At 44.9% G+C, this 16,251-nt stretch overlaps 1 protein-coding gene across 1 annotated transcript in view; it reads right to left on the bottom strand.

Annotated features, from left to right (window-relative positions):
• LMX1A (LIM homeobox transcription factor 1 alpha) overlaps nt 1–16,251 on the bottom strand; it is a 177,886-nt gene that overhangs the window by 50,057 nt on the left and 111,578 nt on the right. The window contains exon 4 of the mRNA XM_027527042.1: nt 7,106–7,338. Coding sequence (XP_027382843.1) covers nt 7,106–7,338 — 233 coding nt within the window. The remainder of the gene's footprint in view (nt 1–7,105; nt 7,339–16,251) is intronic.

Below are 16,251 nucleotides of genomic sequence, written 5' to 3'. Positions count from 1 at the left end.
AATTTTTCCCAAGGTCACAATGCTTGTGAGTATAGGCACAACTCAAATTCAGACCTGTCTAACTTTAGGTCCCAAGCACTTTGTACTACAATGTGGAGAATGAGTCTAACTCAAAGAGCCCGCTGACTTTTCCTTGCATTTTAAAATTCATGACTATGAACTGACAAGATAATCCCATAGGACAGTGGAGCATTTTCCAGAATTCATGAGGTAACCACTGACTCTCTATTCTAATTTATTGAAGAACAAGAAGACTTCCAAGATAGGCTGGACTATTTCTGTAATGAATTAAAAAAAAAATCAATTCCAAGGTTGTAGAAGGAAATGAAAACCAGCATCTAAATATTAGTAGTAATGAACCTGACTCAGAAGAGGAGAGATGTATTCCACAATGAGAAGAGTAAGACTTATCTGAATCATTCCAAGCAGCAATATCCCACATCCTAAGAAAAATTAAGAAGGAAGAAGGATTCTCAAACTCTGGTATGTGTGAGGAACATTCACTCCTGCTCCAGTAACAAGAAAGTCATACTGGAGGTTAGTGTTTGTCTGATAAGGATCGCAGAGGCTAACGTGGACAGGACAAAGGTAACTTATTCACATGATAGATAAACATTTACTGGGTACCTACCGCATGCCAGGCACTGCATTAGGACCAGGTGGATGCAGACCATAAGGAGAGAGGCACCATATGCCTTTCAGTGCAGTCCAGACCAGTGGATCAACAGAGGCTGTTGATGGAATTGCTGTTGTCATCTACAACATAATGCTTGCTTTGAAGAAAGGTTTCTCATGATGGGACTTCATGACCCAGGCTTCTTCTGGGAAAATCTCTCTATAGACGCAGAGCATCAAACAGAATCCTGCCTTAGGCTGCTGACAGTTTTAACTTTAAGAATGAATGCAGGGCCAGCTATTCTTGGATTTTGGTCTGACCAAGGAAGAGCTGGTAAACCAAGAGGGTGTGATGGTTTGAATCCTGGAAGGAAATCTTAGGCAAGGAAGAAATCCTCAGCACAATCTAAAATGCATTCTCTTCTTCAGTTGAGAAAATTTTAAAGTGGTAAGCAAACAAACCCCAAAACAACTAAGCAAAAAAACAGGTTGATCCCATGATAGGAGATGCTAAAAGGAAATAAAACATAACAGATACAGCTGGAGGGAGGGGCAAAAATGAAATTCTGACTAGGCATTTCTGGTGATCTCAAAAATGAAGGAAAAAAGGCAATTTAACACAAATATAACACAAAACTAAATGCAATGCAGTATCCTGGATTGGATCCCGGAATGAATAAAGACATTAGCAGGAAATATCTTGAAACTGAATAAGCTAGAGTTAATAGTTCTGAACCAATGTTAATTTCTTGGTTTACATGGTCCATTTATCAAAATGTACATTTAAATGTAAAATGTTGACATTAGGTGGAACTGGGCAAAGAATGTATGGGAATATCTGTCCCACTTTGCAATTGCTCTATAAATCTAAAATTTTATTTCAAAATGTTGAAAGTTTTAAAAAACCACTATACGAGACATTCTTAGATGAACTCTGACATTGAAAGAAATGTGACAATAAGAGGGCTAGATAATTAGGAAATGCAACACGGACAAGCCAGGAGCCATGACTGCATATAGTGAGCCCCCGAGTCCCCACCTTCTTCCCTGGGTCAAAAAAGCCAGTGACATCAATAGAATATGATATCCCTGACAAGCAGTAATAATAACACGGTGCCAGTTCAGACTACATATGGAAGATTTTATACCCTGCTGGGTGTATTTTTTTTTTTTTTTGAGAATACAGTATTTTTATAGACAGAGTGAAGAGTCTTTTCTAAGGGATAGTGAAAGAATAAGGAAAAAAACAAAAGATTTAGGGAGCCGAAGGGACTCTGTCTCTAACTCGAAGGGCTGTCACATGTCAGGGAGACTACTGTATTCTTTGAGTTCCTGAAAGAGGAACTAATGCCAAAGCTAATGTTACACATGGAAATAGATACTTGGGTTCAGTGGAACAATTTGACAATCCACATTCAGAATGTGAGGTCAGGAACTCCCTGTGGTTGGACAGGCTCAAACAGAGCTTGAATGAGAGCTCCTGGTGGGTGTCTGAAGTGGATAAAGTTCAGGCTATTATAGTTCTAGTTCCAGTAATAGTTCTAGTTCTAGCAATTTAGTTCCAGTAATGCAGCTTATAGTCTTTTTGGTGCCTATTGACTTTATGATCAACTAAAACCCCATGTGAAATTCCATGGAAAGAGGCCCTGTAGCATATAAATACTGTTAAAGTTTGGAATGCAGTGGTTAGATCTCATTTTGCTGACTCTGTACTGTTCTGGTAGCTTGTCAAAATCCTTTTGAACATGGCAAATATCAGCTGACAAACCTGTCACCTGACGGTGTTCCCTATCAGGTTTGTGTCATCTGCTAATTGAATAAACCTGCCTTCAGTGTCTTCGAGTTATTGATATAAATGTTAAAGAGGACAGTCATCCAGTCGTTCACTCAATAAATATTTATCAAGCACCTACAATGTGTAAAGTGTTCAGGACAGAAATGAGAGGAGAAACCGTATTTGTATGGGGACAGATCCTAAAACAGTTTGCTTTCTCCAAAGCGCTAAGATGAGGTGGACTTCTTTCCTTGAAGATTTAATTTAACTCATTAGGTATTTATTGATCACTTTTTTCCTTGGCATCAGCTAAGCCTTCTTAAAGGAACAAAAGAATTAAAGTTTGCAACCCTATTCTCAAGAAGTTGGTCCTCTCATTAGTAATTCTGGCTTTGCGGCTTTTATGCCGGAAGATAGGCAACATTTATGTAATTGACAAAGTGAGTGGTAGACAAGATATTTGATTCTGATTAAAACCTTAATGTCATTTTATTTAAAGCTGCAAAAAACAATGATAGATTATTAGAGCTGAAGCGGGCAACAGGGCATCATCTTCCCCACCCACCTAGCCGATATCACTTTCAACAACTACAGTCTGATTCTTGAGCAGTTCCACTGTTGCTGTTGACCAGTTGCTAAGTCCTACCCAACTCTTTTGCCACCCCGTGGCAGGCAAGAATACTGGAGTACATTGCCATTTCCCTCTCCAGAGGATCTTCCTGAACAGGGACTGAACCCATGTCCCATGCTTTGCAGGCGATTCTTTATCGCTGAGCCACCAGGGAAGCAGTTATACTGTGTTCAGTTCAGTTCAGTTCAGTCGCTCAGTCGTGTCCAACTCTTTGCAACCCCATGAACCACAGCACGCCAGGCCTCCCTATCCATCACCAACTGTCGGAGTCTACCCAAACCCATGTCCATTGAGTGAGTTGGTGATGCCATCCAACCATCTATACTGTGTTAGACCTAATAATTAGAATGACATCATAACATTCCCTATGTCAAGTCAAAATTGCTTCCCTTTGTCTCTTCATCTATAGTATAAACACTCTATGGTTTTTGTTAAAGAATTGAATGAATTCTAATTCTCTCTGAAGCTAGGTAAAAAAAGAACAGGTTTAGTCCAACCACTTGAAGTCAATAATTATATCTCCATTTAGTCTCTACTTCTCTAGCCTAAGTATCTACTATTCCTTAATTTGACATGGGTTGAGGACTATTTTTGTCATTTACAGCCTAACGCCATGCCTGGCATAAAGCAAGTACCTAAGATATACCTACTGAGCCAGTACATGAATAAGTGAACTGGAAAGCTCTAGTTTGTCAATATCAGCCTCAAAAACAAATGCCTGGAACTAGGAAACATTGCTAAAAATGTGGCCAGAGAAGTGGACTTGTTGATCTATTGCAGTTTGTCTGCTCTGAACATTATACTATTTTTTTAATTGACGTATAATCAACTTACAATGTTGTGTCAATTTATGCTGCACAGCAAAATAATTCAATTATGCATACATATGTGGTGATTTAGTTGCTAAGTCGTGTCCAACTCTTGTGACCCCATGGACTGTAGCCCACCAGACTTCTCTGTCCATAGGATTTTCTAGGCAAGAATGCTGGAATGGGTTGCCATTTCCTTCTCCAGGGGATCTTCCCGACCCAGGAATTGAACCAGGGTCTCCTGCACTGCAGGCAGATTCTTTACTGACTGAGCCACTAGGGAAGCCCTATATATACGTGTGTGTGTGTGTGTGTGTGTGTTAGTGAAAGTTGCTCAGTCGTGTCTGACTCTTTGCAACCCCCTGGACTATACATTCTATGGAATTCTCCTGGCCAGAATACTAGAGTGGGTAACCTTTCCCTTTTCTAGGGGATCTTCCCAACCCAGGGACTGAACCCAGGTCTCCGGCATTGCAGGCAGATTCTTTACCAGCTGAGCCACAAGGGAAGCCAAGAATACTGGAATGGATAGCCTATCCCTTCTCCAGCAGATATTCCTGACCCAGGAATCAAACCGGGGTCTCCTGCATTGCAGGCAGATTCTTTACCAACTGAGCTATCAGGGAAGCGCATACACACACACACACAAACACATGCATACACACACACATATATAACACACACATACACACACACACATATATATATATATATACTTCTTTTAAAAATTCTTTTTCATTATGACTTATCACAGGATGTTGAATACAGTTCCCTGTGCTATACAGTAGGATCTTGTTATTTATCCATTCTATATATAAAAGCATCATTTGTTAACCCCAAACTTCCAGTCCATCCCTCCTCCTTCCAACCTTCCCCTGGGCAACCACAAGTCTTGAACACTGCACTTTTGATGGTGCTTAGATCCAGCTTCTTTTTGTCTTTGTGTGTGGGGAGGAGGCAGTACACTAAAGACACACTGTTTGTCCCCAGTTAAAATCTGTAATTGGAAAACAGTCACCAAGAGTCACACAATTGTGTACCAAGAAAGGCTAGACCACAGCATTTATTTCCGTGTCAGAAAGAATGGTATGTCCTTCTGGGTCTGCATGTCTTCCTAAGGTCATGCTGGTATTCTGATCCCCATAGCACTTAACCCCTTGTGAATTTGAAGATTTTGCAATATGGTGCAGAGGAGGCCCAGTGGTTGGGTACAGCATGGCACCTGAGGAAAAGACAGGATGAGCTGATCTACTAAGCAGCTGTTTAGCATGGGCCCGGCTACCCCAGAGTGAGATGTTCAATAGGGAGAAACTTCCCCCAAATTAAAACATACAGGAAAACTGAAGTCCAATGAACCCAACAGAAGCTGGGATTGTCCTGGTATCAGCTTACCTGAGGCTGCAGAGTCAGGCAAGAAGAACCAATCCTCAGGAGGGAAAGGAAACGAAACAACTGTGATGACGATGCCAGCACCAGCAGGCACTGGCACTTACTAAACACCAGACTGTTAACATACATTTATGCTTTATTCCTCAGTGTAAGACACCATGATCACCACAACACCATGATCTACAGCTATAAAGATGAGGGCTTGGAAAGGCTCCAAAACTTGCCCAAAGTCTCACAGATCTAAGTGGTATGGTATACCTAAGGTGAGGGTCCCAGCTGACTGCCTCTAAAGCTCTTGAACTCAAGCATCACCCACAGGGCTTCTGTCCCATGTGTTTATTTATCCTTTAAAACAGATTTTATCAAGCACCCTCAGCATTCCAGGCCTGTGCTAAACCCTGCAGACACAGTGGTAAAGAAAAAAAGATACACACGGTCCCTCATGGCGTTTAGCTCTCTGGCAAGAACAACAATTAAACAAGTGACCCCAATCAAGTGGGATCCATGTCACTGCAGAAGAGGTTAAGGGTAAACCCCGCAGGCACAAGGGAATAAGAGTCTTCCTCCGTGAAGTCAGTCTTAGAAAGAAGCTTAAGGGATACACTGGCAAGACTAAAGAGTGAGCAAGAGAGGCAGAGAGGGAATAAACTCTTAAGACGTGGAAGTCAGTGGGAGACACAGATACGTGCTGAACGTAGAGGGAGGGGTCAGAGGCTGCCCTGAGGCTGAGGAGACGAGCACAGTGAGATTCCAGAGGCCCTGTAAGCCATGGTAAGTGGTATGGAACTTGACTAGAACCGGCAATGGCAAAAACTACTAAGTTCACAGGGACATGCCCTCATGTGATATAGATTCTTCCACAAAAAGGGAGGCCAGGTTAACACAAATGTTGCCCCGTGGGACTGACTTCACTTGGGCAGTTGAAATTTCTCTGGCCTTGTGAAACCCAATCCAGAAAGTTTCTGAACCTCTGCAGGGAGGGTGTATGAGTCTTAGGTGAGTGAAGCAAATATATTCTAAATCCTTTCTTTATGCTGCTGCTGCTAAGTCACTTCAGTCGTGTCTGACTCTGTGCAACCCCATAGACGGCAGCCCACCAGGCTCCCCTGTCCCTGGGATTCTCCAGGCAAGAACACTGGAGTGGGTTGCCATTTCCTCTCCAATGCACCCACCAAACCTTAGTTAAAATCCAGCTTTCCGACAGGTGAGGAAACAAAGGCTCAAGCAGTTCAGCATGACTGTGGCAGACGGAATTACTGGTTCCCATTGATCGTTCTCCTTAATAGTTTTATGCATCTCCCTGTCTGGGCCTTGAGGTGCATGCAGTGTATTTCCCCTCCTCAGACTTTAGGTTTCATCTGGTTTGATTTGACCAGCACAGTGCTAGCAGCTGTCATATGAGTAGAAACTTTAAACGTGATTGAATGGTAAAGCATGCCTTCCTGCACTTTTACCACTGCCAGGAGATCAGGCCTCATGGCTGCTGCTTCTCAAGCCTGAACCCAGTCACACAGAGCAGACGTGAACCTGGTCTATAGCCTAGAGCCAAGGTCAGCAGAGATCAACAGATCCCAGGAGACTTGAAGACTTTCAGCGTGAAGCAGAGTCACTTCTGTTTACCCAGAGACTTGCAAATGTGTGAATAAATGTTTCTGGCTGTATGCCAAGGAATTTGGGGGTAATTTGTTACATAGCACCATCACAGCAATACCTGACTGATAAGAACTTACTCTGAACTTATAAAGAAACTTGCTGGAATGCACAGCACTGCCCTGTCATGGAACCAGGGTGCCTTGGTGGTGGCCTTCTAAGGGAGAAAGCAACCTAGACTGCCACTACAACCCACTCTCCTAGCCCCTGGCTTCCTGCCCACCACACATCACTCACCTGAGTCTGACGCTGCTGGGCTCACCAGGCTGAGCAGCTCCCGCTCCTTCTCATAGTCCCCTTTGCAGAGCAGCTGCCCCTCCTTCAGGACAAACTCATCACCCTTCTGGAGCTGCCGCTCGCAGACACAGCAGCAGAAGCAGCTCAGGTGGTACACGCTCTTCTGGGCCCGCATAACAAACTCGTTGGGTGCGATGGCCTCAAAGCAGCCCCCGCATTTGACAGCAAACAGCCTAGCAGCAGGGAAAAAGCAAAGCAAGGTCTGTGAGAAAGACAGCTGAGGCCCAAGTCTTCCCTCAAGTCAGTCGCAAAAGGAACTTCAAGAACTGGGATAAGGAGACTTGGAATGGAATAGGCTTTAAATCTAGGTGATTTTATTCCCTGAGGAGGTTGAACCAAAGAATTCAGTTGAGTTACTCTCTCAAAGGCTTAAGAAAAGAAGGATGAGCAGCCTTGGAGGAAATGTGAGCTGAAGCCCAGAGTGTATTTGGTGTGCTCCATGGCAAAGTGTTCCCAAATGATGCTCTACAGACTGGTGCCAGGCAGGCTGCCCAGGGTCCCCCAGGGCTGACTTTTCAAACAAAATAACAATAACAAAAAGGTCCAGGCCCACTCCAGTCGCAAGCAAACGGATGGGACCCAGAATGTGAGTTTTTAACAAGCTCCCCAGGGCATTCTGAGGTGTCATCTAATTTTTGAAAGAGAAACTGCATCCCAGCTTCTGAGCCTGATATTCAGTGGATTCAGCCCAGCTTTCAGGACTTCTATCTCATTTCACTTATTTTCATCTAGCCATGAAGAGGGTGTCCATCTATGTCAGGAGGAGGCAGTAGATACTAGAGATATAAAGGTTGATGAAATAATTCCCTTCCAGAAATGAGCTCAGGCTAATAAGAGAGACAGACATGTCCAGATAACCAGAGGGTCCCAGTATACAGAAGAGGAGACGACTAACTGTCAGGGAGTCAGCAGGAGAATCTGCATTTTATAGCACATTCAATAAATCTTGGTCCAGAGCATTATTCTATAGACAGGCCCTCCACCATGACAGCCTAAGTGTGGCCAGTCCCATCTCAGAAGTCCTTTCACACACTCACTCACTCATTTAGTCTTCTTCCCATTCATTCTTTCATTGATTCAGAAACACCCACCACACACTACACCAGACACTCTGTGTCTTAACAGCGGGGTGGGGAAGGAAACCCCGCCCCAGCAGCATTCACATCCTAAGAGTCTCCTGGAGTGTCTGCTGCAGGCCCAAAGAATACAAAACAAAGTCCTCATCCTCGGTCTCCATCCTCTGTTACAGAGCTCCCATAACAGTGAGAGAAACAGCAAACAAAGAAACAAACAGATCATGTCTACCCAGAGGGCTTTACCTTCAGGGAGCAGAATATAAGAATGATATGAAGCAGTGCTTCATGAACACAAAATAGGTGCATAAAGCCCTAGCCTGTTTGTAACAATTAATCACGTCTCAGTCCTGCAGCTACACTAGTAGAGGGCCACATCCGTACACGTGCACAGCGTGTTTATCTTGGCAACTTCCTGGACAAAGAGAAGGGTTCTGAGGGTACAGTGGAGAAGTGGGTAAGGAGGAATTACCAAGAAAGGAGCTGGCACAAGAGAGAGGAAGGCCGTGTCTTCAGGTGAAGGAAACCGAGGCCTGGAAAGGGGGCTGAAGCCGCCTCCTGCGAGTCTGCTAGGGAACAGCCTCTCTGGACAGAGGCAGCCTGCAGGGGATTCAGCACAGCTCGGGATGAGAAGCACAAATGCAGTCTCACTCTTAACCTGGACCTCGGGCCCCGACACCAGCCTGCCTCTCCCCTTGACCACCGGACGATCATTAGAAACACCCATCCTGATATGCTTGCCTTCTGCCTCTCAACAAAGGGGGGTGAGGTTGGGGGGACAGTTCAGGGGCTGCTCTGGCTCTTTCACCACTAAGCAGGTATGTGACAGCCCTCTAAACAGAGCTCCAGGTCTCCACTGCTCTGCCCATGCCCTCTCCCTTCCCCCGTCTGCTCTGAGTGGTTCTGCTCTCCAAGTCGGAATTTCAGGGCACACCCGACCCAGGAACGATGGCCTTTACTCCCCACCCCAATGCTGGATGTCGTGTATCAGACAGAAAATCCACCTAGTTCATCCCCAGCCCCGAGTCCCCAGACACTGTTTGCCAACCTAAGCAAACGAATCAGGGCTTTAACAGGAACTGGTCAAAGGCTCTCCTTCTCCTCCCCTTCCCCGGGAAGGAACTGTCAAACAGAATCAAGGCAAACGCTCCCGGGAGTCAACAAGCTCTTGAGAATCCACAGTCACAGGTGGTGGCATCTGTGCTTGTCTAACTTCTACCCTGTTAATCTCCTCCTCTTTCTCCTCCCTTCTTAATTTCAACCCCCACTCCAAAAACTTCCCCCAAGTTGGAAAAAGGAGGGTTGCGGGGAGCTCAACAAAGAAATCCCACCATATTGACTCAGAACGGCTGGAGGAAGTGGCGGGAGTTGCCTGGGCTCCGATGCTGTAATGGTCATGATGGGCAGGGGTGGGGGGGTATAGAGACCTAGAAGAGGGGGGCAGTCCTGTTTCTCTTCATTCTCTGCATCAGCTTCCCCACTCTGGGTGAAGACCAGGTTGACCTCACCTAACTGCTTTTCACTAACCCGAGGGCAGCGCAAGGAGAAAAAGCACACAGCCACCACCTGTGTTCCAGATGTGTACACAGCTGCACGGGTACTACTGTGGACCCAGCTGCTGACTGCACACTTCCCACAAGTTGTTGTCTCTAAGGCTCAGACAAGCAGAGAAAAGGATTTGTTCAAAAGTCCAGGTCGTAATTAAAACACAGCCTATCTCTTCTCAATGCCCTGGATGGCGGCCCCCATGGTGACTTCACCCTCTGAATGCTAATGAGACTTCACTCTGGGTTCAGAACCTGGCAGGCTGGCTGTGCCCTGGAAAGCTAAGCCTGATTTCCAGAAACGTCCAACCCTGCTGGGCGCATATAACAACTGCCAACTTTGCCCACCACTAGACATTCACCCACTCCACTCCTGAAGGCTCCGTAAATGATTCTGTACCTCTTTGTTACATCTAATTCCTTCATTTGTAAAATGGAAATAATAGGTTCTAGCCAGTGGAGACATGTCCAGGGCCCAAGCCCTCTGTTAAGAGTTCTCCTTCCTCTACTAAACGTCCTTTGTCCTCCATGGGGCAGACATCGGGGTGGAGCACTAACCAAGGCCACTGTGTCCTCAGGGAGCTCACATTCTCCATCAGGCTGTCAACAAATGACCACGGGAGGCTGTTTAGGGTATGTAGGAGGGGGCCAGCCAGAAGAGCCCCAAACAGCCCTACCCAACTGGCTCGGGCTAGAGGTCACGACATCTTCCTTCTCTTCCTTCCCTCCCTCTCCATTTAGCTGTCTTCTTCTTCCCTCTGGCCCTTTCCTGCTCCCACCACAGGCAGGAGAGCCAAGGCTGACTGAAGCTCCATTCCAGGCCTTGCCTATCTCTCTCCCCGAACAGCCACAGCTCTGAGATGCACAACTGGTAGTTTTGGTGAGGGAGCTGGAGTCGAGTCTGCTGGCTCGGCCACTTCCAGGCAGTCCGTGTGGGTCAGGGCTCATCATGTAACCTCTGGCGGCCTCAGTTTGCTCTGATGGTGATGCCTACACTCCTGGATTACTGGGGATGAAATGCCAGCAGGTCTGAGGACCTGGAGACCCATAAGGAAGGGCACAATTCTTAGTTCTTATAACGGGCCTTGCCTCTGTCTTTGACTTTTTTTTCCCCCCGCCAAAGGTGGCTGTCTGTGCTCGAGTTTCCAAGCTGTGTCCTGAGAGATGGCTTCTTCCTTGACAGCAGGAGTCCTTTTGCTGACTCCTCCCGGCTCTGACATTAGCACGACCTCCTTTTCAAAGTGTGCAGCACTGACCCAAAAGAAGAATAGGGGATGCATGGCTGGCACAGCGGACATGCAGAGAACACGCCTTAGATGAGGCATGTCCTCCCACCACAACGCACTGAGATAATGCAACGGAAATGAGGTATCTTGTATTAGGTGCCATGGAGGGCAGCAAAGAAGAAAATAAAAGGTGACCTGATTCAGGGAAAGGACCAGGACTTGATGTAGGAAGACCTAGGCTCCAGGTTTCTTTTATCAAGAGGCCTCAGAAAAGCCACTGTCTTTTCCTGGGCCTGTTTTCTTATCTTTAACGAGAAAGTACTGCCCTGTATCAGCTGTTACACCAAGTTCTTAGAGGTTGTGGAAGGGGTCAGTCTCTATTCTGCTTGTCTCCTTTTAACCAGAGAAGCCAACTAAATCCTAAATCCAGGTCTCCAGATAGCGTTTCAGCATGACAGGGCCTTACTATGGTAATTCTCCAAACAAGGTATTTTCCAGAAACATACCATTCATAGACATCCATCCATACACATGTGTGTATGTGTGTGTGCATATACATATATATTTTTGCATATCTTTGAATGTTATGGTTCATTCACAAATATAAACACATACATACATATGCACACACCAGCTAAAACCAACAACTCACTCACGTATTTCTTTCTTTCTTCCTATCTGCACAGTATAAATATGTAAGTACTTCCAGAAAGGATTTACATTATATATATATACATACATATATATATATTGTACAAATTTTCAAATATATCTATTTCTAGAAAAGATCTCATTTGAAGATAGCAAAATGCTCCTAAGGTACGTTTGAAATCCATTAGGCTGGATAATTTAACTCACTTCCATTTTCATGATTCACGCGTTTATTATAGTGTTGGAGATCCTACTCTGTAGGTAAGGAGAATGTTTCCAAAGCAGATATGAAGGCTTGCCACCTGAGAAACTCCTAGAGAACATGACCAAGGCGATGAAGACAGAGGTCAGACCGCTGGGAAGCAACAGCACACCCTGCACAGCCGGAGTTAGGGCAGAGAGACGACAATGTTCTCGGATCCTGTGTGGACACCTGGACTTCGGTGCTGGTCATGTGAGCGCAAGACAATCACTCCACATTATAAATATTGGGGTCCTCATCATTAGAATATTTTTCACCCCCAAATTATTTTATTACAAAGAAAAAGAAGCTTATAGAAGATAGAAGAAGAGGAAACTGGTCTTCACTGAATACTTACTTGCTTCCAGGAACTGCAGTATTTCTTATATTCATTCCCTCACTAAATTTGTGTAGCAATAGCAAATAGAACTACTTTATAAACTCACAGAGACTCTCACCAACTCAACTTTGCTCATGAAGCCTCTCTTCCATGAGAATGAGAGACTCTGGAATGGCTGATTCTTAAGTTCTTCCTCATATATTCTCTCTAGCACTCCTTTCACAGGAGAGATAAACAGATCAAGCAGCTAATATGGTGGTCTGAGCTCCTGACAGGTTTCCTGGACATGCCCCTGGCTTCACAGCAGGTTCTGAGACTCTGCTGCCCGCATGCAAATGAAAAGCAAGAGCTAGGAACCAAGTTGATCCCTTCAAGTTACTTGGTTCTTGGGCCCCAAAGTATATGAAAGGATCTGTGTAAGAGGTCTATCCTCTACGGAGTTGTGTTAAGAACAAACAGTATCTGGGAGATGTTCTTAGACCTAACACCACCATGCCCAAGAGTCTACTCTGATTCCAAGATGATTGGGAAACAGGATGATTCTTGCAGGAACCCCAGTCACTGGGGCATTTGTTGGGTCACTGTTTCCAAGGTATAGGCAGAAATGCAGGTCAGTGGGGCTGGACCCAGAAAGACCCAAGAAAGCCCTACCAGAGAGACCGAGTTATAGAAACAGTAAAGACAGGGAGGCAATGTGCTATAATCAGTACTCCACCACTTATTAGCTGGCTATGTGAGCTCGATCAGACCATAGTGGCATTAGAGTACTCATCTATAAAATGGAAATAATCAAGGGGCCTCTGTCAGAGGGGCACAAGAAGAACTAATTGTGTACTCATCTATAAAATGGAAATAATCAAGGGGCCTCTGTCAGAGGGGCACAAGAAGAACTATTAGTGTACTCATCTATAAAATGGAAATAATCAAGGGGCCTCTGTCAGAGGGGCACAAGAAGAACTGATTGAACCGAAACATCAGAACTGCTTAGCACAGTGCTTGGCACGTGGTAAATCTTCAATAAAATGGGAACTATGATGATGAGGAGGAGGATGGAGAAAAAGAGCTGAATATGAAACATGACAGAGAAATTAGCAGGGAAAAATGATGAGTCATAATGTCAGAGACTGGGAGAATCAAGATGAGATAAAGCAGCATGGAACGAGAAGGACCGGAGCAAATAATTTAGGAAGAAGGCCATGGATAATGCAAGAATGTCAGCAGTCAGGTTTTTAGTGGTACTGATTGTAGACTTGGGGGCCAGTCTTGATAACATAACGGAACCAAGGTCTGAGTTCCCACCTGCTTTAATGGCCTCAGGCTAGGGTTTGCATGCCACCTATCCACATAGGATCTGTCTGGATTCACCCAACTAACACTGCTGGCATGGCTTGATGAAATGTCCTCTTGTTCTGTATATCAACGTAAAGTATCAAAGAGGTTAACTCAGGCTTAGTTTTCTTTTCGGTATCAGTACTTTTTCACCCATGAAAGCCCATGGCTCCCTCCAATCTCTCCCACCTCCTGCCACATTATCCTCTAGAAATCAGACACTAGATCCTGTGTTATCCCCACATTTAGTCTCCAGGTTGATGATACAACTTCCCATATACAGGAATATTAGAGAACATGGCAGCCTCATGCAAACCCAAATTTATCCCAGGACAAAGGCTTTGAAACCCATGAAGGCTGAGGAGGATTATAAGGGGAGCCCCCATTATGCCATGCTAGAAGGTTCCAGAACCAAGCTTATGTTTGGAAAGACTGAGATCTTCATTAACCTTGACCCAGAGTACTTCAGACCTCAAAGGGAGCCTCTCAAAGCATCCACACCATAGATAACTAAGTAGAAGGATGGAAAACAAATAAGTACATGAAAAACCCTGATGCCAACTTAAGGCCAACTGACTGTATACTCTTCTTTCTCACCAAAATAAGAAATCAGAGCCATTTCTAGCCTTGGACAGCAGATCACTACAGATGATACTGCCTTTCCACAGTCACTGACAGCACTAGTTTTAATCAAGTCTATGAACTCTTTGGTCTAGAAAGTAGAAGGGAGTCTTTGTATAGTTCTCTAACAAGCGGGCAGTAATCTGCATGGCACTGTTTCCACCCTCTCCACCAGGGGGCAGCATAGCAGCATGCATTAAGTGCCATGTTGACTTGGTAACTGAGGTCATCCAGGCACTGAGACAAAGATTGGCAACATGCCAAAACTGTCTGTCCGGGAAAATCTGCTGCTGGGAGTCTGGGAGACCATGTGGCTAAAAAGAAGGAGAGATGGTGAGAGAGATGAGTATTCAAAAGTATCGGGAACCAAAAGCATGGCTTGTGGCCTTACAAGTAATGACACAAGCAACCTTGTCAGCTGGCTCAAGGTCTCTGTCCTTGAGGCTGAGCCAACACCACCACAATGAGCAACGGAGCCCATGGTCCTGGGGCGGTGGGAACGTCTGCAGGGACAATAGGGGTGGCAAGATCTTCTATAGGAGACCGTCTCAAGACTCTGCAGCGGGAGAAAATGGGAAACAATAAGTGGCTGGCAGAGCCAATCAGAGTCTGTCTCCCCGGGGCTCCTGGGGAGCTGTAAGAAGGACCATACAATGGGATGAGAACTGCTGTGTGTGATGTCTGCAGTCCCAGAGGCTCCGTGAGGCGCTGGCTTCACCGAGGAGTACAGGGTAATACACACAGCTCGTCACTCAGGGCACATGCTGCTGGCAGTGGGCAGCTCTGACCTCAAACGGTGGACTGAGTAGCTGGTTGGCCAAAAAGTGTTTGGGTTTTTCCATACTATCTTACGGAAAAATCCGAATGGCCTTTTTGGCCAACCTGATACTTGTTGTTGTCGTTATTGTTGTCACAATGAATCTGTTCCAGAATCAGCAAAGTTAGCAGGAAGAGCCTGATGTCTGAAGTCTGATAGAACCTGGATTCAAGTCTGGATTCCATCTTTGAGAACTTGAGCAAGCTATAGACTGTTTTGAAGCCTCTGTTTCTTTATCTGTAAAATGAGATCATAACTCTCACAAGATGGTTTTGGAGCTTCAATAAAATAATGTATTTGAAGGATCTGATACATATTAGCTGGTCTCAGTAAGTGGCAGCTATTAACTCTCTTTATTGAAATCAGTTTACCATATCTGCCTGTGTAAGTGTGTGTATAAGATCATTTATTTCAAGACAGCCAACTGAGCCAAAAATAGAACTTCATAAGCATCTCAAGTCTCTGTTCTTCATTATATAATAAACTAAATCAGACTTTAATGAGCCTTTCATATGTTACTGGAGAAGAGACCAACAGACAAATATGGAAGTATAAATACTCAAGAGGAAACAGGGTACATTTCATTCAGGCAACTATGGCTATGGTCTATCCTAACCTAAGGTCAATATTGACATTAACCAACCAGTGTTGACCAACACTCGCGTTCATTGCCCAACACCCAGCATATGTTCAGGAAGTCCATGGCTCCATGTTTCACTGACCAGAGCCAACAGTTGCTATTTGGTTAATGCTGACATTATCTGACAAATAGAACAGATCCTCTCCCCTTATCACTTCACTGCTCGGGGAACCGCTTCTCACTGAGGCTACTGACCACTCTATGGACGCACACTGGGGTGCTGATATTCTTGCCTTGTGCCCCTAACTCACAGACCCCGCCCCCAGAGATCAGATCATTTTCCCCCTCATTTTATAAATGGAAAGAAACTCAGGCCAGAGAAGGAAATGTGACTACCCCTCACCACAAAGAAATTTCAGATGATTGAGAGGACCAGCCAGAGCTTGAGGCTCAGTTAATGATCAAGAAATACATAGGGAACTCTGCTCAATTTTATGTGGCAGACTGGATAGGAAGGGATTTGGTGGGAGAATAGATACATGTATATGTATGGCTGAGACCCGTTACTGTCCACCTGAAACTATCGCAACATTGTTAAGTGGCTATACTCCAATATGAAATTAAACTTTTTTTTTAAATAAATAAATAAAGGAGGTTATTGCAT

The sequence above is a fragment of the Bos indicus x Bos taurus genome, chromosome 3 (assembly GCF_003369695.1).
Source record: "Bos indicus x Bos taurus breed Angus x Brahman F1 hybrid chromosome 3, Bos_hybrid_MaternalHap_v2.0, whole genome shotgun sequence".
In the NCBI taxonomy this organism is placed as follows: Eukaryota; Metazoa; Chordata; class Mammalia; order Artiodactyla; family Bovidae; genus Bos; species Bos indicus x Bos taurus.
The sequence above is the reverse complement of the archived record's forward strand: the minus strand, read 5'-3'. Positions and strand labels throughout refer to the sequence as shown.